The 24,286-nt window shown below is 40.5% G+C and overlaps 1 protein-coding gene across 1 annotated transcript; it reads left to right on the plus strand.

Annotated features, from left to right (window-relative positions):
• Nucleotides 1-221: 221 nt before the first annotated feature.
• LOC134820742 (CUB and sushi domain-containing protein 3-like) lies at nucleotides 222-24,086 on the plus strand. Its single transcript, XM_063831328.1, has 15 exons — nucleotides 222-267; nucleotides 5,511-5,975; nucleotides 11,953-12,042; nucleotides 12,212-12,358; nucleotides 17,306-17,491; nucleotides 17,662-17,744; nucleotides 17,958-18,063; nucleotides 18,238-18,368; nucleotides 18,503-18,742; nucleotides 18,931-19,085; nucleotides 19,229-19,344; nucleotides 19,543-19,721; nucleotides 19,873-20,026; nucleotides 20,220-20,335; nucleotides 23,710-24,086. Exons 1-15 carry the CDS (start codon nucleotides 231-233, stop codon nucleotides 23,821-23,823), a joined length of 2,319 nt encoding a protein of 772 aa, XP_063687398.1. The 5' UTR covers nucleotides 222-230; the 3' UTR covers nucleotides 23,824-24,086.
• The last annotated feature ends 200 nt before the right edge of the window (nucleotides 24,087-24,286 follow it).

A 24,286-nucleotide genomic window follows, 5' to 3' on the forward strand; every position in this document is an offset into this window, starting at 1 on the left:
TTTTTGTTTTCCCACCCCCTCGAAGCAAAAAAGAACCCAAATATTTTTTCACGTCGACCGAACGTTAAATTAGACAGGGTAATACACAAATTTGGTGTTTTTGCTTTGAAAAATACCTGAAATTCAGAAGATTGCAGCTTCCTCATGTCTATGATGTTTAATGTTCATTTTAATAGAATGAACATAATAAAAGGATGAGTGTGATGATCTTATTCGTTCTCTGGTTGGTTATGGGGAACATCACTGCACAGGAATCTTCAGACGATGGTACAATTTTATTTATTATAAGTATCATAGTTTTGATATTTGGCCTTCAGATTGTATTCAGTATTGATCCAATTAGAATAAGATATTTAAAGGTGTACACCGAGATAGGGAAAAAATGTTAACATTTTTGTTTTTTAACTCAATCTGATAGTCAAGCGAATATATTATTATTAACTTCCGCAAAATTTAGGGACACGCAAGTGAGGGTGTCGCCCTCTAATTGGCCACTAAAATTAGGGTCGCTCGAGTAGATGCAGCATACTATCGCTGTGTCTACCCTCACTATTACATTGTTTACATTTGCAATGCCGCGTTTTTTCTCTGTTCACGCAATCATGACACATTCGTTTTAACCGGTAATACTGAGCACTAGTAGTTTGTTATTGTTAACACGATTAGTTATTTAACTATGCCATCTCGTATCACTAGTTACAAGTTATAATATCACGAGTTATTTTAGTATTCTTAGTCACATCCAATTCTTCAATACTCGAACGACGTTACAGAAATAAAGTACCTAGCTGAATGGGCGAATGGCTGAACAACCGCCTTCGAAGAAGCAGAAACCAGGAGGATCATTTTGTGTTGTGGGTGGTTGCTCAAATCGTAGTGGCCGAAATAAAGTAAGTGATCACAGTGGAAGAGGATTTCTAAAATACGTCAGACTACCCAAAGATCAAGCTTTAAAGCAAAATGGGTTGTGGGGATGAATAGAGATTCACGATCATGGCAACTTAGCCTAAGTACAAGATTTTGTACTGATCACTTTTTCCTGAATGACTTTCAAGAGGGCGATTTGGAACGATATCATGCTCTAACCAATCCTGAAACTCGCACATTGATTCGCTTGAAAGTCGATAGTGTACCAAATACAGATCGAAGGACTGGTAGTTTCGCCAACCCCCTAGTCCAAACAATTACAAAACGACCACCCCCTAAAGAAAGACTATAGTTGAAATGAAAACGGCAGGGTCGACTGATGGCATAGATATAACACGTTTACCAACCTTTACTAATGTAGTAACCTGGCGTAACTCTCTGTTCTATCCAACTAATGTTAACTTCAGTTCTCCCTGGCAGATGGTGGACAGTGTAAGACGTTGAGTGCATCGACTTTTTTTTCTTAAAAAGTCATAAGATGGTTAGAATTGGTAGGATTTGAGGATGGGTAGGGTAGGTAGGTAGGTTTTTCGTAGGGTCACAAAGGAAAACATGCATTACCCTCCGCATAGCCATTTTAATGCATCTTCTCCGCGTGCAGACCAGTTATGGTTTCGTCGCCACGGTTACCCTTAACAAGGACAGTCTGCAGCTAATGATTGACCAACTCCACTCATTTTGCACTAACTGGGGATTGATTGTTAACATTAAGAAAACTGCGGTCATCATCTTCAATCCCTCAGGAAGGCAGTTACTCGAGAGTAAAACATTTACCTACGGCAGAAGTATTGTAATCCCTTCGGTCAAAAGCTACTGCTACCTAGGTACTCATTTCACAATATGTGGCAGTATGAAGCTTAACCAAGAGCAGCTCAGGATCAAAGGACTTCGAGCATACTTCTCCCTGAAAAATACGGTTGATCTCTCCTCAATTTCTAAAGAGGCTGTGTTCAAACTCTTCGATGCCCTTATACTTCCTGTCGTCTCATACGGTAGTCAGGTGTGGATCCCCTATACCAACATTCTCAGCAACATCTGTCAGAAGAAAACACAGTCCGACAAAGACACACTCAGTCAATTAGCGAATGACAGCATCGAGCGCCTGCATCTCTCGCTGCTAAAATGGACGACTGGGGTCAACAAGAGAATTTCAAATATCCCGATATGGGGATACACAGGAAGATATCCCCTTGGAATACAACTGAGTAAGCTCTTTCTTGACTTCCACAACAGGCTCGTCCTCCTTGATAGAAAAAACTCACCACAGATTGATCGCCATGCTTTCGTAGAGCAAAAAAACCTAGAGCTGACCTGGTTCCGAACATTCCGAGAGCGCTGACCGAAGCACTTGACCCAGGAGCAATTAAACGAACAATTGTCTCGAAGAATGTTCCCATGCCGATCAGCCAACTCGTTCGGAGTAGACTGAGAGATTGGTTCCAACAAAAGTGGGAAAAAGCTCGACTTGAAAACAAAAAGCTTGCATTCTACAACAAAGTCAAAAGCAGCTTTGGATTAGAACCATACCTATCTCTACCCAATCACAAGAAAACCCGATGTACCACATGGCTGAGGACAAGCTCCCACAAAGACGGGGAGATATGGCTGGAAAAATTCAAGTATCTTCTACAGAGCTTGCCACTTTTGCTGCAGCTCAGACAGAATCACCATAGACCTCCTGAACGAGCTCCCTTTTAGTGACATCATTAAAGAAGACGAAGTCCATCTGCTTAAAGAATGTCCTGTCTACAAGGAGATCAGACAAAGAAACATCACAGACCTTCACAACATGCTCACAAATAGTCAATTCAGTAAACTATTTAATGAGGATTACATTTTGAGACCAGAAATTTTGTTTATAATCTATTTCGTGAAAGATTTCCTAAAAGTAAGCTATGACTTAGTATCCTTATTCCGTGCACACTTTGAATCCATTTATTTATTTATTTACGATATTATGTTTTTATTGTTTGGTTGAATAACTTTCATTTAACTGATTGGGATCTGATACATGTAATATTGTAATGATCTTTCTAATTTCTAATTTCTAATTTCTAATTTCTAATTTCTAATTTCTAATTTCTAATTTCTAATTTCTAATTTCTAATTTCTAATTTCTAATTTCTAATTTCTAATTTCTAATTTCTAATTTCTAATTTCTAATTTCTAATTTCTAATTTCTAATTTCTAATTTCTAATTTCTAATTTCTAATTTCTAATTTCTAATTTCTAATTTCTAATTTCTAATTTCTAATTTCTAATTTCTAATTTCTAATTTCTAATTTCTATAAATTCATTCCCGTTTTACATAGGCATAATGTTTCGTGTTAAATGTTAAAGTCGTGTCAAACATCGTAAGGCTCTGGTCTTTGTGCTTTGGGTTTTAAATTTCGCACAACCTTGAGGCTTGATAGTGATAAGTCCGCAGATTTGTGATTTTGTCGTTTAATTCCACAAAAATTGATTACTTTGCGAATATGAAATTATAGCGAATGAATTTGAATTCTATGGTAATTGATTTGAATAACAAGCGATTTCCCGGATCTTAAACATGTGTTAAGTAGTTTTAAATTCAAGCTTTTCTTTACGGTACACAGGCGCAGGATAACGCCAAACGCGGTGTTCGGTCATTTAACTTTTTAAATTTGAATAACTGACAATGGCAATTCCCTTACATTTTGTGCTCCGTATAGCGCCCAAAGAATGGTGAATGAAGACAGAAGAACAGTTAATTGATATTTTGACCAACATGAAACGATTTTTATTTAAAATTTTAAAAGGAAATGCCTACTGTCGATAAAAATCTAGCGTCCGCTAATTCTAAACGGCGCAATTCTTGTTAAAATTTCATCGAACAAAGCTTCCGACTATTTACCAATATCCTCAAACTTCATTTACTTTTAGTAGTTGGCCTTCAAATTCAAAATTGATCCCATTGAAATAAGGCATTTTAGACAAATAACATCGCTGTATTATTGATTATCTGTATCGGGGGGGGGGGGGGGGGGGGGGGGGGGGGGGCCAATGGCATAAAATGGCATAAAATGGCATAAAATGGAGACTTTTTCTATGGAGAAAATGGAAAAACCCATGAGTAATTCTCCATTTTCTCCATTTTATGCCATGAATTTTGTCTTCGAAATTTCATCTTTAACACCATTTAACACCTAAATTGGACATCCTAACATGTTTATTTACGCTTACTAGGGGCGTAACAAGCTTATGAAAGCTCATAGTAGGCTACTAGATGCTTATACTAGGTAAGTAGAGGCACACTTTAGGCAAACTCATAATTACTCAAGCCTAGTGTAAATTTATTTCTACAGGCTACAGCAGGAGTGAGTAATAAGGGAGGGTAATAGGCACTGAGAAGTGAGACCTACATCCTCGAAAGTCGAAACGAGCTCGCACTGCAAAGGGGAGGCCTACCTTCCGAGATCGCATTACCAGGGGGAAGCCTCGAGTCCAAATTTGTGTATCGAGGGGTAGGTGTAGACTTCGATAAACCGAAAAACCAAAAAAATATTTTCGGCTAATAATGAAGAGGGTAGCATGAAACGTGGAGAAAAGTGGTTTTTAGAAAAACTTTGAAAAATTTTGACTTAGAAAATTTTCGGCCCGAGTCATTCTCGATACGTACCTCTCGTATCGAGAGCTCCCGATTCCGAGCTCGTGTTGCAAAGGGGAGGCCTGCCTTCCGAGATCGCATTACCAGTGGGAAGCGTCGAGTCCAAAATTGTGTACCGAGGGGTAATTTTCTAAGTCAAAATTTTTCAAAGTTTTTCTGAAAACCGCTTTTCTCCACGTTTCATGCTACCCTGTTCATTATTTGCCGAAAATATTTTTTCGGTTTTTCGAAGTCCACACCTTCCCCTCGATACACAATTTTGGACTCGAGGTAATGCGATCTCGGAAGGCAGGCCTCCCCTTTGCAACACGAGCTTGGAATCGGGAGCTCTCGATACGGGAGGTACGTATCGAAAATGACTCGGACCGAACATTTTCTAAGTCAACTCTTTTCAAAATTTTTCAAAATTTTTCTAAAAACCACTTTTCTCCATGTTTCATGATACCCTGTTCATTATTGGCCGAAAATATCTTTTTTTTTAATAATTTTTCTCGAAATTCTAAATTTTTCAGGTTTTCAATGGCATAAAATGGCATAAAATGGCATAAAATGGAGACTATTTCTATGGAGAAAATGGAAAAACCTATGAGTAATTCTCCATTTTCTCCATTTATGCCATTGGCCCCCCCCCCGGCCTCTGTATCTGTATAAGAGTTAAAAAATAATAGTTGATTTGCCGCACGTTACATATCCCTTTTGTGCACCAAAAAAAGGTAATCATTTTTGTCTAAATGTTTGTTTAGGTTTTTGTTGAACTTCTGAAATACCTTCAGCATCTTATTTTAACTATTAGCTGTTATTTAACGGAATTTATTGGGTAAGAATATCGTTAGAAGTAAAGTAAAATTTAAAATAGTAGACTGATTAAAAATATTCCCGTCAGAATGATCAATTTATTTTCAATTAACAATAAATAACCCATTAGTGAAAATAATTCACAAACTCACAACTGCAGGGTGGACAGCAGTAACAGTACGTGGCATCACTAGCGAGCCAATACCCTTCCCACTTGAATCTACTTCACTGGAGATAAGGACTGATAGTCGGCTGGGAAGTTATAGTGCAGTGTGGGTGTATTTCTACGATACCTCAGAAAGACCATCAGGAGGAGTTGCTATCTTATTCTTATCTACCAAATACCAGTACTGGCTCTACTACTGCAGCAGTTCCAGGATTGATTTCCCAGTTACTCTGCCCTCCACTACTGACAAGATATGGAGGATTACCCTGACACGCAGTTCAGGTGTCAGAGTTGTTATACACTGTAATAACGAGGAAGTAGGTAACGTGCTGCTATCAGACACCTTGTGTAGTGACAGTACGTTAGAGGGTACGTGGGGAGACTACTGGAACAGAGAGACGGAGTATATAAAATTTGAACGCAACGAAGCCTCAGATTACTATAGAGAGGCTAAAACAGGTTATTAACATCAATCATTTTATATTACAGTAACCAGATATATTGTACGTGGCCTTTTTTTATTTTTATTTTTATTTTTATAAGAGAGGCTGGGCCAAGATAGCCCACGAGAGGATAGCATTGAGATGCTCTGCCTACCTCTGGGATGTGGCAACCTTGGGGAAGGTTGCCGGTGAAATCAGAGTGATTGGTGGAGGATGGTGTAAGATGATATATGAGTCAAAATAATAAGCTTAAATGCCAGCTGGGTTTGGAAAAGTAAAACGAGACGAGACAGCATATGAGATAATACTTTAAGTCACCCCGGTCTGATCCAGCTCTTCCGGCACAATTAAGCGTTTGGTGCGGTTTGGTGCGGTTTGCGACAATTGTGGTGATGTGTTGGTTGTCGAATATGTCATTGACAGAGAGGTAGTAGTCCTGGAAATATTGACCTCTAATTTGGGCAATAGCCGGACACTGTCCAAGGAAGTGTGAGACAGTTTCCTCTCCGTCGCCGCACATAGGACAAGCACTGGTGTTTGATTTGCAAATGGTGTGAAGGTGTTTGTTTAAGCCGCAGTGACCCGTGATGAGGTGAACTGCAGTTCTGTAATCTTGTCTGTTTTTGCTGAGTGTAGTGTTGAGGTTTTTGATGATTTTGGCATGCTTGTGGCCGAGTGTCAGTTTGGTGTGTCTGGGACCGTCAGTTAACCAAGTTTCCTGATTCAGTCTGTTGACTTTGTTGTCGATTTGACGCTTGATGTAGGATTGTGGAATTGGACACTTCAAAGTGGATTCACTGGTTGTACCAAGCTTGGCCAGCTCATCTGCTTTTTCGTTCCCCCACAATCCGATGTGTGCTGCAATCCACCGTATCTCTAGCGTGTTGTTGGATCCGAGTGCATTAAGAGAGTCGTAACAGTCTCTTGTAGCTCTACTCCGCGTTGAAAGCGCAGAGATAGCTTGTATAGATGAGAGACTGTCAGACCATATGATGATATGTGTGTTGGTATAGGTAGAGAGATATTTGCAAGCTTCAATGATGGCGGTGAGCTCTGTTTGGTAAACAGTGCAATAATCAGGGAGCTTGAATGATCTTTCTTCAAGGGTGGTATTATTGTTGTCAGTTGTGATGATATAGCCAGCCCCGCATCCTGAGTCTGTGAGTGACCCGTCAGTGTAGCAGGTGATCGTTTCACTGGTAATGTTGTCAATGGTGTTTTGAAGTGAATTTCTATATTCAGTGGTATCGGCTCCAGGAGTTGTGACGGTGAAGTGCCGTCCCAGCATCATGGTTGGTGTTGTTAGGTCTCTCGTTGCTCTAGGTGGGATAATGAGGTCTGCCATGAATTGTTTGTTGATAGTGGTATGATTTTTGATAGCTCCCTTCCTGAAGGCAATAGTTTCAAGAGTGAGGCTGCCATAAGCTTGTAGCCTGGCCGCACCCTTTGCTGCTTCGCCTTGCAGGAACAGTATGATGTCAGAAGTGTCGGTGAGGTGATTCAATGCGATAAAAGGTGTGCTTGGCATGGCACCAGACATCATTCTGAGTGCCAATGCCTGAACACGTTTGAGTTTCTTCGCGTTATAGTCCGTTTGAGTGGCCCTGATCCATATACTACAGCAGTAGGATAGGATTGGACGGATGACAGCCGTGTACATCCATTTGCATGTTTTGGGGCTCATACCCCATGTGGGGCCGACAGCTCTTCGACATTGCATGAGGGATGCCGTGGCTTTTTTGGTGGTGTTGATGATATGTTCATTGAAGTTGAGTTTGCTGTCCAAGGTCACTCCTAGAAATTTAGCAGACTTGGAAAGACCTATAATGTTGTTGCCAACTGTTATAGGTCTTAGAGTCCACTTACTATTCCAGGTAAACATGACTATCTGAGTTTTAAGGGCGCTAATAGATAGCTCTTTGGTTCTGCACCAATTTTCTATCGTTTTAATAGTTTTGCATGTTCGGTCCCAGATGATGTCTAAATCATCCCCTTCCGCTAGAGACAACAGATCATCCGCAAAGGCTTGCAGGTAACCCGGGATGTCTTTTGCGGTAAAGGAAAGGAGATCGTCGACTACCAGGTTCCAGAGAAAAGGAGAGAGAATGCCTCCTTGGGGGCAACCTCGCCTGATCCGTACCCTTCTCGACTTATCCTTATGATTTAGTGTGATGAATCGATTGGTTACCATGTTGATGATCCACTGTGCTGTAGCCAAGTCCACTTTCGTAGCCTTGACTGCTTCAGAGATAGCCTTGAACGAGACATTGTCGAAGGCGCCCTCTATATCTAGAAAGACACCTAGGACATATCCTTTCTTGGCTATTCTGCGCTCAATGGTGTGAGTAACTTTATGAAGTGCCGCTTCTGTGGAGCAGCCCTTCTTAAAGCCGAATTGTCGTTTGTTGATATCATTAGCTATGTTGAGGTCATGTTGCATATGCCATAAGATCACTTTCTCCTGCAACTTTAACATCACAGGCGAAAGAGTGATCGTTCGAAATGACTTAGCTTTGTTGTAGTCGGTTTTTCCAGGCTTAGGGAGAAAGATTCCAAGAGAGTCCCTCCACAAAGTTGGGATGTGTTGCGTTTCATGGTTTTTTGTCATAATGTTTTTCGTTATGTCTTTGATATGAGCCCAGGCTTTCTGGAATATGATAGGTTTTAGAGTGTCAGGTCCTGCAGCCTTCAAGGGATCGAAGGATAGGAGAGCCTTTTCGATTCTTTCAGGGCTGTAGATTTTGTCTAGTAAGTCTGTGGAGATGGGTAAGGGGCAGAGAGGCGGAACTGGCGGATCAGTAACACTCTCCTTGAAGTGGGTTTGAGTCATGACCTCCAGTGTCTCCTCTGCGTTTTTGGTGAGTTCGCCATTTGGTTTATAAACGGCTTCAAGTTTGTTATTGGTGTCAGTACAGGTTTTCAGAATCTTGTTCATCCTTCCAGATTCCTTAACCGATTCTGTGTCTGCGCAGAATTTCCGCCACGCATTGCGCTGGGAGTTGGACAGGATCTTGTTGTATTGCTTGTTGCTTTCTCTAAGAGCGAGCCACGAAGCATCAGTTTTGATTCGACGAGCTGTGATGAGTTTGCGTCTTATACCCCTCTGTGCTTCCTCAACTTCTCGAGTTAGCCAGGGTGGTTTTCTGACAGCGCTGGAGATGTAAGTAATGGGACATGCCTCCTCGAAGGCCGCTCGGAGAGCAGTATTAATGGTGTTAACTTTGTGATCAATGTCGTGTGGTGTGTTAACGCAGGTGTTGTGGAGATCATTGTTGTTGTAAAGAATCTCGTCAAATTTCGCCTAGTCAGTGTTCTTGACTAGGCGTATTTGTCTTGGTTCTTTTTTGGGACCAGAAGTAATGTCGAACATGATATATCTGTGATCGGAGTTTGAGTAAAGATCACTAACGTGCCAGTTACTGATCAGTTCAGCCCCCAGTTGGTTGGTAATAGTGAGGTCAATGATGGAATTATGACCTCGTGAGTTGAGGAATGTTGGAGTTGAACCTTTGTTGGAACAGGAGAGCCCTAGCGACGAGAGGAAATCAAGTAGTTCCTCTCCTCTTCTATTGCACAACCTGTTACCCCAAAGAGTGTGTTGGGAGTTGGTGTCAGAGCCTATTATGAGTGGTATTTTGTTGTCTATAGCGTATTTGGCTAGAGGTGTGGTTTCGTGGGATGGAGCTGGTCCATTAATATCCATGTACGAAGCTGCCAGAATTACTTCTGTCGAGCTAAGTTGAATCTTAATAGCAACTTGATCCGGGGTTGTGAATTGCGATAGTTCCCAACTTTTTTCAGCTAGGTTTTTGTGTATTACTATGACGGCACGGGGCCTAATGTCCCCAACTTTGTAATAATACTCGGTTAGTTCTTTGCTTATTGGTGGAATTAGGTGTTTGTTATTAGTGTATGGTTCAGTCGCTAGTACAATAGGATTTTTCCTGCCATGAGTGTTCACCAGCAGGGTTTTCCAAGCGTTGTACTTGCGTTTAAGGTTGATTTGAGTTACAGAGTAATATTCATGATGAGTTTTACCTGTTTTTTTGGTATTGGGGACGTGGCGTGCAGCACCTGCAGTTACCCTCACCGGTCGGGTACTAGGACCTTTTGGATTGGGCACTGTGTCGGGGGGCTGGTCGAAGTCGAATAGCAGCAGCCAGCGTCTCCGGGAGAAAACTGTGTTTCTCTAAGAATGTCTCACCCGAAGGTGAGACATCCACCCAGATCCGCTGCCTTTGTTTAAACTCCGTCGACGGGCCCCCACCTTCATGTAGCTGCACAGCCACTGCCTCCCAGATGTTGGTGATCTGTATCCTATTCCACGGTGGGGTAGGATTGAGAGATAATGAGTTGTTGTGTATCAGTATATGGGAGATTATGTGCGCGTTCCCGCGCAATGTTGTTGAAATAGGTCCTTTAATCACAATAATGTCTGATGTTAAGCGTAAATCAGAAAACCTCCGCTCTGCGAAAATCAATGTCTCATCTGTGTTATGCAGTTGATACATCTCATTACCGCTATCAGTCATGATTGTTTTGTAAATCCGGAGTTGTACTTGTAGTATAGGGGTAATAGTGGTGGATTCCTTGGTGGTTGCTGAACGAGCACAGCCCCGATTGAAACCAGCACCCTCGCAGCAAGGCTGTGAAGCCTGCGCAAGTGTGCCAATCCCACACGAGGCCGGCTCAGTCCCGCCTCCTCCACTGGTAATCCGGTGTTGTAGTGTAGGTGTAGTAGTGGTGGATTCCTTGGTGGTTGCTGGACGAGCACAGCCCCGATAGGAACCAGCACCATCGCAGCAAGGCTGTGAAGCCTGCGCAAGTGTGCCAATCCCACACGAGGCCAGCTCTGTCCTGCCTCCTCCACTGGTAATCCGGTGTTGTAGTCCAAGTGTATTAGTGAGAGTTTTAACACTTTCTGCGTATCGTAGAAAGATGTTTGTTTTACTACCGCGACAGTAATGATATGCCGCTAATAAGGTAAAAGTAAAACGGGTGCTAATGATCGGTATTAAGGGCCCGACCTTGAAGTGCACACCCTGAACTTCTAAAACCCTATATGCTCAGGTGTGAGTGAAGGCTGTGAGAGCTCCAAAAGAAAAAGGGATCAAATGGGGTAAAGGAAGACGGTTGGCACGTGCGACCTACGTTCAGTTTTGCTCAGCTGAACAGTACAGCTTAGTCTCGGCTGGTCTTGTGATGCCGATTAAGCCCCCTTACCACGGCAAGGTCATTTGCTTTGGATAAAGCACCATTACCAATCACTATAGGTGAGAGAAACAGGATAGGATTGGGTCCTGGGCAGTAACTCCAGAGCAAATGGGCAGAGTCATAAGTGGTGCTCTAGTGCTCAGGATTGACTCTGCCGCTGTACTTTAAATCAATAAGTACCTACACGTGTGACAGACGCCCCAGCCGACAAGCCCCCTGACGCGATGCATGCGAGCCCAGAACAGAGTGCCTACACCCAGTGGCACGCCATGCTAAGACAACGCCGCCAGCTATCGACCCGGATGCTATCCCCACGAGCTACCTAGCGACTTTCGTCGCTTGGGTGCTCAATGTGGACTGCCTCCGTTACGACCACCAGCTTCGCCACTCAGCCCAGCGGTCCCCTGGCTTCAGCCATCCACCCCAGTCTCAGCACACACCACACTGGGAAACACCAACCAGTACGTGGCCTGGTATAGTAACTAGTGTACAGTATAATAACTAGTATACAGGATAGTAACTTGTGTAAAGTATAGTAACTCGTGTAAAGTATAGTAACTAGTGTACAGCGTAGTAACTTGTATACAGTATTTTATCCAAAACAAAGGAAATGATATTAATTTGAATAACCGTCCGCAAATGCAAATTGATACCGAGAATGAAATCGGTCGCTCGATTTTCCCATTCATTCACGGCTTACGAACTGTAATAAAGCTTATTGAATGGGAATATAATATCGACAGTAACTCTGTACAGGTGATAAATCAAACATTCTTCAGATAAGTGTGACGTTGGTACAGTTAGAGATGGCGCCCAATGCAGGAAATGTGACCCTGGGTTCCAGCCAGACCTTCCTCAATCTGCGTGTGGTTAGTTATAAACTTGTTCATGTAGTTGTTCTATGAAATTGAACGTGATATAATTTGCTAGAAATGATATAGAATATCATATTACCACGCACTGTTAAAATGTTAAGATCTTTGTTTGTGTAACCTGAGGATATTGGCTCTTATATTACAAGATCTAACATCACTTCAGGGCCCTGTCCAGCTGGAAGCTACAAAAATTTTGATATGGACACGTGTGCAGAATGTCCTGACAACACGATCAGTACAATAGAAGGAGCAGTCTTGTGTATACCTTGTGGAGATGGCAAGCAACGAAACTTAGATGGAACTGAATGCGGTAAGGAATTTGGATGGGTTTATGTTAGTTGTAGAACCTTTCAGATAGGATGATGTGAATCGTCATTAGTAATAAGAATAACTGACCAACGTGTTCTGTTGATTCGTGCATTTGCAGCCAACTGTATCCTCTTATGCCAGTCAGTGTAATCACAGTGCTGGCAAGCACGACCGTGGACCTTATACATTATATACTATTATATCCCCTATACTATTACCAAATAGATGATTTTAGAAGAAAAATTGTCTTAAATAAAATCGGTCGCTCGCTTTTCCCATTCATTTACAATTACAATTGTAATAGATTAAGAAGAACTACCTGAAGGCAGCTGTACTCGGCAATAAAGATTCAATAATGAATAAACTCAGCTAATTGGACACTAACTATACCGCCCTTATCCCGAAATACTAGGTATCGACCCGAAAGCAACCCAAAGAGATTTGTACAGCATGTGATTGATATAATTAATCGAAACTTACTAAAATTCGCAAGCCGTGAATGAATGAGAAAAGCGAGCGACCGATTTCATTCTCGGTATCATTTTGCATTGAGAACGGTCATTCAAATTGATATCATTTCCTTTAGTTTGGGAAAGAGAGACACTGGCAGCTGGCCACTCTCCCCAATTATGGGTTTTGGTCAAATTATGTTAAATAAAATCCATACTACAGTACATAGCTAGCTGATGAAGAGAAATTAAATCATAACTGATTTTTTCCATCGACTTTTTTTCTTAAAAAATCATAAGATGGTTAGAATTGGTAGGATTTGAGGATGGGTAGGGTAGGTAGGTAGGTAGGTAGGTTTTTCGTACGGTGTCACGTGTCACAAAGGAAAACATGCATTAGGGTCTGCCCACACTACGCCTCTTCACATAGCCATGTGTCTACGCGTACTGCGTGACGCGCTTGTTTCACAAGTAGATAGCAAGCGAGAGGGCTCTGGTTAGAGCAACTACGCCTCTATTCCCCGAAGGTCTGCCTACACTGTCACTACGCCATGTGACGACGGGCCATTTAAAAAATTCGTGCCTCTCTTCCCCGAGAGTTTCCACGCCAACTGGCGGGAGCTCTGCGCCTCGTTGTGTGAATCCGGTTTTTTTGACCCACGTCATGTGGCCCGTCACCACATGGCGTAGTGTGTTGACCATTGTTAATGATCTGGCCCGGCGCGCGCTACTTCGTAGCACTTGCCGTCGGGCAAGAAAGCGGGCCGTCGAGAAGAAAGCGGCGCGCGCTACTTCGAAGAAATTTAGACGAGTAAAATCCGTCAACGTAGTGTGGGCAGACCTTCGGGGAATAGATGTGTAGTGTGGGCAGACCCTTACCCTCCGCATAGCCATTTTAATGCATCTTCTCCACGCGCGCAGACCAGTTATGGTTTCGTCGCCACGATTACCCTCCGCATACTATACGTTTGCCATGCACGATTCGACGATTGAGTTACACTTTCAAATGCGCGGCGCCAAGCTTACTGTAAGTTTTCATGACAGTTAATTACAGTACGTCAGCGTATTATATATATGTCATTACAATGATTTATTCTTGATATGTTGTTTTGAAATGGATTTACATATAAATTCATTCCCGTTTTACATAGGTTTAATGTTTCGTGTTAAATGTCAAAGTCAGCGAGACTTTCACTGTCGGACAACCTTAAGAGTCTTTTGCTGCTCAAGGAATACGGAGCTATCATAAATTCTGCCCATGTGCAAGAACTGGGCAAATTCCTTTGCAACTGTCACCGCATCAGGAACCCGAAAAAGACGCCAATACTGCCTGTCACCCCATCAAGACTACCAACTCAACATACATAATACAGATCATCATTATGCAGATTTCACGATCTGTTGTACGAGCACGGAACACTAGTGTTTACTGTTTCCAGTACTATACGTTCGATTATGAATGTGTCTTTTGAGGACTCGAATACTGATATCACTGTTTAGTGATCATTGAAGTTGCCTTTTACTACTTCCTCTTATGTTAAATTATTATTTCAGCATTTATTTCTATTTCGGTTGTTTGTACGGGAGTTAAATTTTAAGTGCTTGTGTTTTAAATTTTCATGACTCTTGAAACTCGAATTTTATTTACTCTAGTTATGTTATTCATTCATGTATAGTCGAGACGATGGTGTTAGTGCCATCTCCGACAACTTTACGTTTAATTCCGTTTAATTCCGTTTAATTCTGTCATACATCGTAAGGCTCTGGTACGGTCTTTGGGTTGTAAATTTCGCACAACCTTGAGCCTGAGGCTTGATAGTGATAAGTCGGAAGTCCTCAGATTTGTGATTTGGTGAAGACAGAAGAACAGTTATTTAATATTTTGACCAACATGAAACGATTTTTATTTAAAATTTTAAAAGGAAATGCCCACTGTCGATGGAAATCTAGCGTCCGATGGAAATCTAGCGTCCGCTAAACGGCGCAATTCTTGTTTAATATGAAAAGAGAGATATTTGACACCTGAAAATTACGGACAATGAGTCAAAAGAACACATTGTGTGTTAAGTGAATTAGAAATGACAGATTTCTAACGATACTTGATACTACGAAGTAAGCACAGCTTACACTGTACAGTAAAATCTCGCTATCGACAGCTCACAATAGAATTAGCAATGAATTTAACCAATAACGATCAACTTATTTATCAATGAATACCATGTCCATACCCTTACCAACATTGCATTAGCTCATCAGTTTATCAAGTTATCGTATTTCATGACAATATCAGTGGCTGCTGAACTAGCCAAAATGCCTATAGGGCAGATCGCATAATAAAATTGTGTATAAAAATATAATAATATATAAACAAGAATTGCGCCGGTTAGCGGACGCTAGATTTCCATCGACCGTAATTAAATTTAATTACGATTAGCGATCGTTTCATATTGGTTAAATGACCAAATTTCTTTTTGGGCGTTACAGAGAACAAAATGGTTATGGAGGGGTTGCCGTTGTCAAATATTTAAATCGAAAGTTAAACGACCGGACACCGTATCCTGCGCCTGTGCGGTGTTATGCAGTTACAAGTTTGAAGAACAAAAGCCATGTGAAGGAATCGTTGTTTACAAGTTTACATAAGTTGTTAGATTAAATAAAATGGTATTGCTAGTCGTGAAATCCGGAGTAGGTAATGTAACTCATAATTGATAATAACATTTATGATCCATTTCGTATAACATATAACAAATCAATCACTCGACAATCATGTTCAACATAATATCAGCATCATAATTTGTTCAACAGTATAACGGATTACTAATATCATTATCGGGAGCCAAGCAGTGGCGTAACGTTGCCTGTTGCCCCCCCCTCCCCGCCGAAAAGGCGCCCCCCTGTTGGCGCCCCCTAAAATTGAACAAAAACATTAGGTGATTTTAGAGGATACGCCGGTAAAATCTCTAAAAAAGTGTGTATATATCTAGAGCAAAACGCGCAGTTTTGCTAGTACTTTAAGTTTAGTTAAGTTTTCGGTGGTTGTACCAAGCACTCACAACAAAACGAGAAGTTAGTATGCTGTACCGCATCATGATCAATGATCAAGTAAAGAAAAGCTTGAACTACTTAACACATGTATAAGATCCGGGAAATCGCTTGTTATTCAAATCAATTACCATAGAATTCAAATTGTATGCTTGGCGCCGCGCATTTGAGGTTTAATTCAATCAATCGTCAAATCGTGCAAACGTATGCGGAGGGTAACCATGGCGACAACACCATAACTGCTCTGCGCGCGGAGAATATGCATTCTAATAAAGTATGCGGAGGGTAATGCATGTTTTCCTTTGTGACACGTGACACGAAAAACCTACCTACCCATTGGCACTATGTTTCACATAGCCATGTGTATACGCGTACTGCGTGACGCGCTTGTTTCACAAGTTGCGCTACTGCAAGTGAGACTGAGAGGGCTCTGGTTAGAGCAAGCACTATGTCTATACCCATTCTCAAATCCTACCACTTCTAACCATACTTATACATTATACTTTTTTTGAAGAAAAAAGAAGTCGATGGAAAAAATACTTCATTTGGTATGCAAACATTTTGAAGGATCTGTTTTAAAAATACAATAGAATCATATTCAAGGTATACGCATGTATAATAAACATAAAAGCTGTCTGCAAAATGCCTCTATCACATTCTCCCCACTAAATTGGATTGTCTAATTGTCTAACATTTTTCTCTAAGAGAGAGAAAAAACTACCGAGAATTTTGTCTAAAATTGTTCGTTAACAAGAATTTCGCCGCGGTTAAACCACGCACGATCAATTTTCCCAGCCCTACGATGTACTTGTACCATTAATTCTTTTGAGTGAAAACAGAAAAGTGTGACTAGAAAAACATATTTACACGCTTTGTTTTTTAAATAAATGAGTGGGATTTGATTCACGATGTCAACGTCCTTCGTGCTTCGCAGCTCGGTGAGGCCCAGTGCATGGTGCATCTCGCCGATCTACCGTGGTTGCGAGAAGAATTATTGGATGCGCGGCGCGGCCCAGTAGTGCATCAACAATAAATGAATCCTGAAAATTGTGGAAAATAACTTTGCGAAGGAGCTGAGGAACTTCACTGTAATTAATTAACACATGGCTAGTGTCGCGCGCAGCATAACAGATGCTTCCTATACACATAATTATAGGTTAGTGGTCTATATTGCGAAGGAGCAAACTTTTGTCGTCAACGTAGGACCGTCGGGCCACCTCATATATCCAAACCCGATTACTCATTCCCTACGATCTTTTTGCCATCGGCAAGAGCAGGGAAAAAAATCATAGTGCTCTACAAGTACAGCGGGTGAACCAGAAAATTATAAACTTCTAGCTCGACGAACCATATGTACAAAGTTAGCATGTAAGAGTTTCTTTATGATTTTAAAGAGCTGGTCAAATAGGTAGTCACATGACCATGTCAGAACTATTTAATCTGACCCGGAACTCTAGAGCATTGCAAATCGGAGGATCTGGCCATAGAGAACGGAGTAATGACCGTACACAACGAAGCTACAACGCCCTACGAGCAGGGAGTGAAGGTCAGCTACAAGTGCAATGATAGGTTCAAGTTGGTGGGGAACAGTGAGCTGACTTGTAACAACCGAGCGTGGAGTAATGCCGCCCCTCTTTGCAAACGTAAGATATGTTACAGTTAGGGCGTGAGGAAGTAACGAACTTGCATATATATATCAAACTATCAGCTGTATATTGACAACTCTCACCAGTTAGTTCGAATTGATTGATTAATCAGAGGAAAGTTTAAAAGAAGTAAAAAAATTAAAAGTTAGAACAACTCACTCAACCAGCTGTTAACGCGATGTGCCCGTCATACGAAGTGATCAACGGCAAGGTCATGGACGAATCATCCGGCCCATTCCTTACTACTGAGGTGATAAGATATACTGATAAGGATTGATAATCATGAGATCCTATTCCATCTTAATTGCGGTAATCTAGAAAGTTTTCATCCTAGAAAGGTGAACATCTGTTGCAATTATTCACATGTGAACTTGTTTAACTCATCAAACTAACACTCCCTCACTAGAGCGTCAGTGCGATATGTGAACTTGTTTAACTCATCAAACTAACACTCCCTCACTAGAGCGTCAGTGCGATATGTGAACTTGCTTACAACCTGAACGGAACTAACCCCCGTGTATGTGCGGAGGCAGGATGGAAAACAGATGCTCAAAATTGCGTTTACAAAGGTAATTACTAGTGATTTTGTTATGGAAAAATATTATTTGTATGAAAAATAAAGATTTTGTGTTAACCAGTGATAAGAGCGATTCCACTTTATTACAGGGCTCTTCGTTATATCGTAGATCAAATTAATTCTACCGGAATCTAAAATTCTTACTAAGAAGAGTTTCCCCGAACAGAGGGAAGATGTCCGCCACTAAAGCACTTGGAGCACGGAGGTCTCTCATGTAATGGAGGTTACACTTACATTATTAAAAGTTCGTGCACTGTCTCATGTGACCCAGGATACATTTATCTGAGCGAAATTAAGGTAAACATTAACCACGACTCCTTGTGTTACCGTGCCAAGCTGTTAATTAATACCTCGATCGTAAAAACATAATTATGTTAAAAAAATATTAATATATATAGTATATAATTTTCCTGACTTCTGTTATCCTACAGAAAGTGACCTGTCAAGAAGATCTACGGTGGAGCCACCAGTCCTTTACCAACAGTCAGGGAAACTTTGCCGCATGTGCTAAACAGGAGACCCCCAAGTCCCATGTCTTAGAAGTAGAACTTTACCTTGACGTGGATTACTGTAAGACAGATCCAGAGAAAGCAGCTGTGGTTGCTGCCTTTGAAACTTACATCCATTCTGGTTCTGCGGCTGTGCCCTGTGTTACTGGTGCTAAATGCACGGTTAGTTTCTCTTTCAGTAACTCCTTAATTAGTTGTCTAGTTTGAGAAGATCAGTTTCAACATGATAACTCCTGACCCACCTTATCATAATTACATTAAGACTGTTCTTCAAAATTTGATTATCACCCACGTACCGTGTACACGTCATTGTTTATACGATAAAATTAAATCATCTCAACACTTATCAGGTACAAAATACCAGCTGTAAGAATGGTGATGGATCGAGTGTAGTGAGCTTTGAGCTTCTGCAGTATGGAGACCTCTCTTCAGAAGACGCCTCCACTCTTACTTCCTCAGATTCAAGGCTCAAAGAGCTTGTCACCGCCGAAGCCATGACTTTTGAGTGAGAAGGATATTTAAACTTTGAAATGAATGTAGTATTTAAAGTGTGGCATATCAGGGGATTTCATTGAACCGATTGCCATACAAACAACAAAAATAGTTTGATAATTTTTGACATAATTCTAAATTCAAGACTTTTCTCAGAGTAACAACATCAAAGAAGAGAGCGACTACGAGATTCACAGCTGAGGACGGCAGTTATACCGGGAACGTGAAAACGGCTTGTGAGGCTGGGTTTGCTCAAATCTCGGGTTCATGCAGTGAGTCATTAAATATTAGAATAGTGTTAAGTGTTATCAACCTACCAGTACCATTTCATTAGTCTTAAACCTCTGTGAAGAGAAAATTTGTTGCATTATTCATTCATTACATTTGTCTGATCTTGCTGTAAAAGCCTCTTCAACATAAGAATATGAATTGAACGATGATCCATTTAAACTAATTCGTTTCATTTTCAGTCACGTGTCCGGCGGGATATCACATCCCGGGGGGATATATCTGTAACGCATGTGCGGTGGGAACCTACAGTACGGCTCCCAACTCTGTGGGCTGTGAGAAGTGTACCAGTGGCTCCACTACTTATGGTAAAGGTAGCACCAGCAGTGGCGATTGTAAGGAACTCTGTAAGGTTCCTGGGGTGAGTTTATCTGGGGAGAATTGTTTATTCTTCTGAAACTTTTCACTATCGAATACACGCGAAAAGTTCATTGAAATGAACCGAAAAACTCGAAGTATGAAATTTCCGGATATTTTAGTTAGGGATCTCCGTTTGACGAACCTTCTTTCAGGTGACACACGGCAGCATGTCTCCTCCAACAGGATACAACGTAGATCCCAACACACTCATCAAGATGACTTGCGACAATGGGTCCGTTCTGCACACGGGAGAAGAGAAGTTTAAATGTAGTACTGGCATAGTTCCTACTTGCAAGGAAGATGGAGGTAAGAAACTTGGTTCAATAATTTCGTATCTCTGCAAATTGAAGAATTAGTGTCCACGGTGAGGGTAGGGCAAATCTGAAGTAACTGGCCCGAAATATGCAAGTATACATGTGCCTCGTTTATTAATGTACGCCTCTGATCAAGAAGGCATGGCATTCTTCTGGATCAACACTGATATGTTCAATAATGACAGATAAAGTGAGTGATGGTGGAGGCTCCACAACAGTGATCATAGTCGTGGTTGTGGCGGTCCTTGTCATGCTAGCAGCTGTAGTGATTGCTGCATTCTTCATCAGAAAGAGATACTTGGTAAGAACTTGATTAAAATTATATTTTATTACTGGAATTTGTAACTGAGATTGACTGATTTGCATTAGATTGCATTGAAAGATTGAATGGTATGGATGAATGTATTGCGCACAGTTATTATTCATGATTATTGATTATTAAAATCAATCTGATTTATTAAGAAACTGTTTACACCATTAAAATATTCAAAACCCCTAAAAGAAATAAAGTCATCCTAAAATGGTGATCAGTACAGATCGAGACAGCTAGAGTAAAAATTTGTTTCTCCAAGCAACTCTATCATCGGCTAATATCTTATGCTTATTAAGATCATTCAAAGAGTTAAGTTTTAAACCTCTACGGGTCAAATCATTCACAATAATCTTGAACAAATTCTTACGATGCGCACCGACACGCCCTTTACAGTTTGTTGTGACAGCAAACTTTAACGCTAATGCAGCGGGGGAGTCATCAGCACTACGCAAGATATGACCTAGGAGCTTCCACCTTGATTTAGGGACACGATCTGATAGCTTTACTGAGTTACATCTTAGGTATAAGTTTGCATTGGATATTGTTTCATGAGGCCAATAAATGTTCAGTAATGATCTAAGGTGTTTTCTATGGCAAATGTCTAGTTTTTCTAGTGACTTTGCAGTAGGACACCAACTACTGCAATTGTACATGATGATTGATACAATTTGGGCTTCGTATACTGCTATCTTTCTGGTAACGGAGATATTTCATACTCAGAATTTATGAATTACCGACAGAGTGACTGAGTTCGAACCTGATTATAAATGAAGGATTAGCCAAATGTTGATCTAACATTAGCATAGAATTGCACTCCTTTAATTTGCATGTTGATTGTTGATTTACACTCAATTCTAGAAGAGGGTAGGGCGTGGCCCTGAAACTGCAACTGTTCTGGTCAATAAGAAGGCTCCTACTAATGGTCATGGAAATGGAAGTGAAAATGGGGAAAATGATTACGATACTAGAATTTAGGTTTAAGTAAGTTTGCTGTTTAACGTGTGCTATTATAGCCGCTCTTCAATGTTCGATGTCAAACTTATATATTGTAGCACAGTGGATATTTCTAAATTCCATTATTTGTTTTTCTACAAGTCATTAAATCGCTTCATCTATCTTACACAGTTCCTTTGGTGTAACATCTTGCTTGGCTGATGAATAAGGTATGTGTGCTGCTTCACAACACGTGTACGCTGTCATGTTTATGTGAAGTATTACAAAGTTACAAGATACGAGTAAAAGAAGGAGAAGATTAGAGCGCCTAAAATTAAATAGATAAGATGTATTATATTATATTCCCAGTATGCGTTTGTAGCTGGATTTGGATTGTGATTTGTAGGACCCTAAATGGTAGTACTAAAAAAAAATTTAAATTACAGTAAAACAATGAACCATATCACATTATTTTACTGTAATTTGTTTTTCTTCAAAGTTCAAACTCATGAAGTGAAAATGTCCCACACTCGTTGCATGGAAACAAAATGCTGTATGTTCATTCACAGTTCACCCGATAAGGATTTTTAAAACATATGTATATTTTTTGTTGCTCGATCAATGATCAATTTAGGAAAACTATATTTTAACAACGAAATTCCTCACCTATATCATAATAAAATCTGTAGACATATTACTGTCCTCATGCATGTCCAAGAAGTTCCGGTCGAAGTCCGGTTGTGTATATCATCGGTTACTGTTCTTGGGTTTCTGGGTGGTTCCATTATATCTGGCCTCTCAGTTGGTTGTGGTTGTGGTTTTAGTTGAGGTTCTGGTTCTGGTTCCATTATATCTGGCCTCTCAGTTGGTTGTGGTTGTGGTTTTAGTTGAGGTTCTGGTTCTGGTTCTGGTGCTCGTGCTGGTTTTAATGCCGCAATCTGCAGTGATGACCTGCTCTTCCACTGTTCGACATTGTTTAGCGGTTTTTTCTTTAAAGTTCTACCTCCTATCTTGCAACCGTCGAGAAATTTTAAAGAATAATCTTTAAACCTCTAGTGATCTTCTCAAACTTCTTGCAACTTGATTTGAACTTAGATTTTTCACTTGTAGTGAAGTAGTGAAGGTAACACAGGCCAACACGACAACGAGAAACAGAAAGGACCGCATCGTGATCGAACTTCGATGAATTGAGTTCTGGTCGATACCTTTGGTTATTTAAAAGTAATCTAGGACGGTGTCACAAAGTTATCACGTGATCGCTCTCTTCAATTATTATTTGATCATCACTACCTTGATGTTTCTCTTTCTCGACAATTAGTTAATATTAAATTTAAATTGCACAATTCTGAATGCTCCGTATTATTAAACGTAGTCTGACTCGATTAAAAGAAAATTAAGGTTAGTGAGGAGCTAATAAGAGAAGGTGACGAGATGGAAATAAACTGATACATATTTATATTATATATATATATCAGTTTATCTCCACATTATACTTTTATTATTGTCTGTGGTCAATTAATATATAGCGTGATCTACAGTCTGCAATCTAGATATTATATAAAACGCAGTACGAGTTACCGGGGCGTCATGATGCAGCCTCCTCCATAACAATGGAGTCTGAATCCAGCTAGACACCAACTTGTAGTGATCAATCGAATCAGCTCCCATTAAGATTACATCCACACATAGTCAAACAACATGCGACAAGTGGAAAACAAACGAACGAATAGAATTCAAGTTCGTAAAGGATCGTCGCTTGAGATCGGAGATTTCAAAACTCTTATTCGACAGGCAAAATTCTCTTGTCGAGCTTTAGTTTGTGTCGGACTTTAGTATGTGCCAAACAAGTTCGACAGAGTCGAACTTAAGGGTTGTCGAACTAGAGAACGTATCGAACTCGGAACTATAGTACGTGTCGAATTGGAGTGCGTGTCGAACTATAGAGTACGTTTACCGATCCAACCAAGTGGGTGGCTAAACTAGCCACTCCTAAACTAACCACCCCTAAACTAGCCGCCAGCAACTCCTGCAGCGTAGCCGTAAGTGACCGTGTCTTCATGTTTTACAGTTTTAGGTTTGCATCATTGATCATTGTTATAACTTTATAAGTCTTCGTATTCTTGTTCAATTCATTTTAAACGGTAATGCATTGGAAGCATTTTTTTAAATTAGTTAGTAAGCATTTAGCAAGCATGGGAATTCTGAATGCTAATTTGATATCGTCCCCCACCCTGTATCAATATATGATGGTTAAGCGTGTATTTAATATTGAATTTATTGTATTAGGTACGGCTGTAAAAAAGAACCTTATAAAAGGGTTTTACACAATTCAAACATGAAACATATAATCCATGCGAGAATTAATCGAGAATCCCGCACTACAATAAGAATTTATCACGGACGATAATTTTAACAATTAATCCCCCTAGTACTCATCTGACCAGAACCATGCTGTGAGAAAAACAGACAACAAAGCACCCGTATCAGGAAACAATGAGGTTTCAAAAAACGTATACGATACCGCAGAAACGCAGAACATATAGATGTTAAGTTGCTGTCCTGATCAAGGACCAAACCGGACAGATTTTTTAATTTGTTTAACTGCAGAAACTTGTGTTTTGTAGTGTTTATAGTTATAAGTCCATGACTGGATTTTTATTAAGATTTACTGCTTAAAATCCAATGCACAACCTTGGCTTATGTTGTTACTTGTTAGACTTAAAAGAGAATTGATATTTTTTTGCTCTACAGAATTTGATTTAATAATTTTAGATTTTGTTTGTAAATATAGTGAAGATTTATTCCAGAGCAGAGTTTCATTCAAACATGTGACAGAATTTTCCATTCTGTGCACTGCCCCCAGGAACAGAGGAAACATATTGGTGCGGTAAAATTATGCAAATAGTGCGATCCCACTCCTGCCTACAATTATATTATGTGCGACAGATTTTAAGGGTAAAAACACCGCGATTAAGTTGACATACGTTGCATGCCACTTTTCGCGCG

Source organism: Bolinopsis microptera, chromosome 1, assembly GCF_026151205.1.
Source record: "Bolinopsis microptera isolate Bmic1 chromosome 1, MBARI_Bmic_1.0, whole genome shotgun sequence".
In the NCBI taxonomy this organism is placed as follows: Eukaryota; Metazoa; Ctenophora; class Tentaculata; order Lobata; family Bolinopsidae; genus Bolinopsis; species Bolinopsis microptera.

Excerpts from the sequence above, each read along its gene's own strand:
- LOC134820742 (XM_063831328.1), top strand. The coding sequence starts at position 231 with ATGGGGAACATCACTGCACAGGAATCTTCAGACGATG. Across the intron at positions 19,345-19,542 it reads TCAAATCTCGGGTTCATGCA|TCACGTGTCCGGCGGGATAT; the intron begins GTGAGTCATTAA and ends TTTCATTTTCAG. Across the intron at positions 20,027-20,219 it reads TACTTGCAAGGAAGATGGAG|ATAAAGTGAGTGATGGTGGA; the intron begins GTAAGAAACTTG and ends CAATAATGACAG.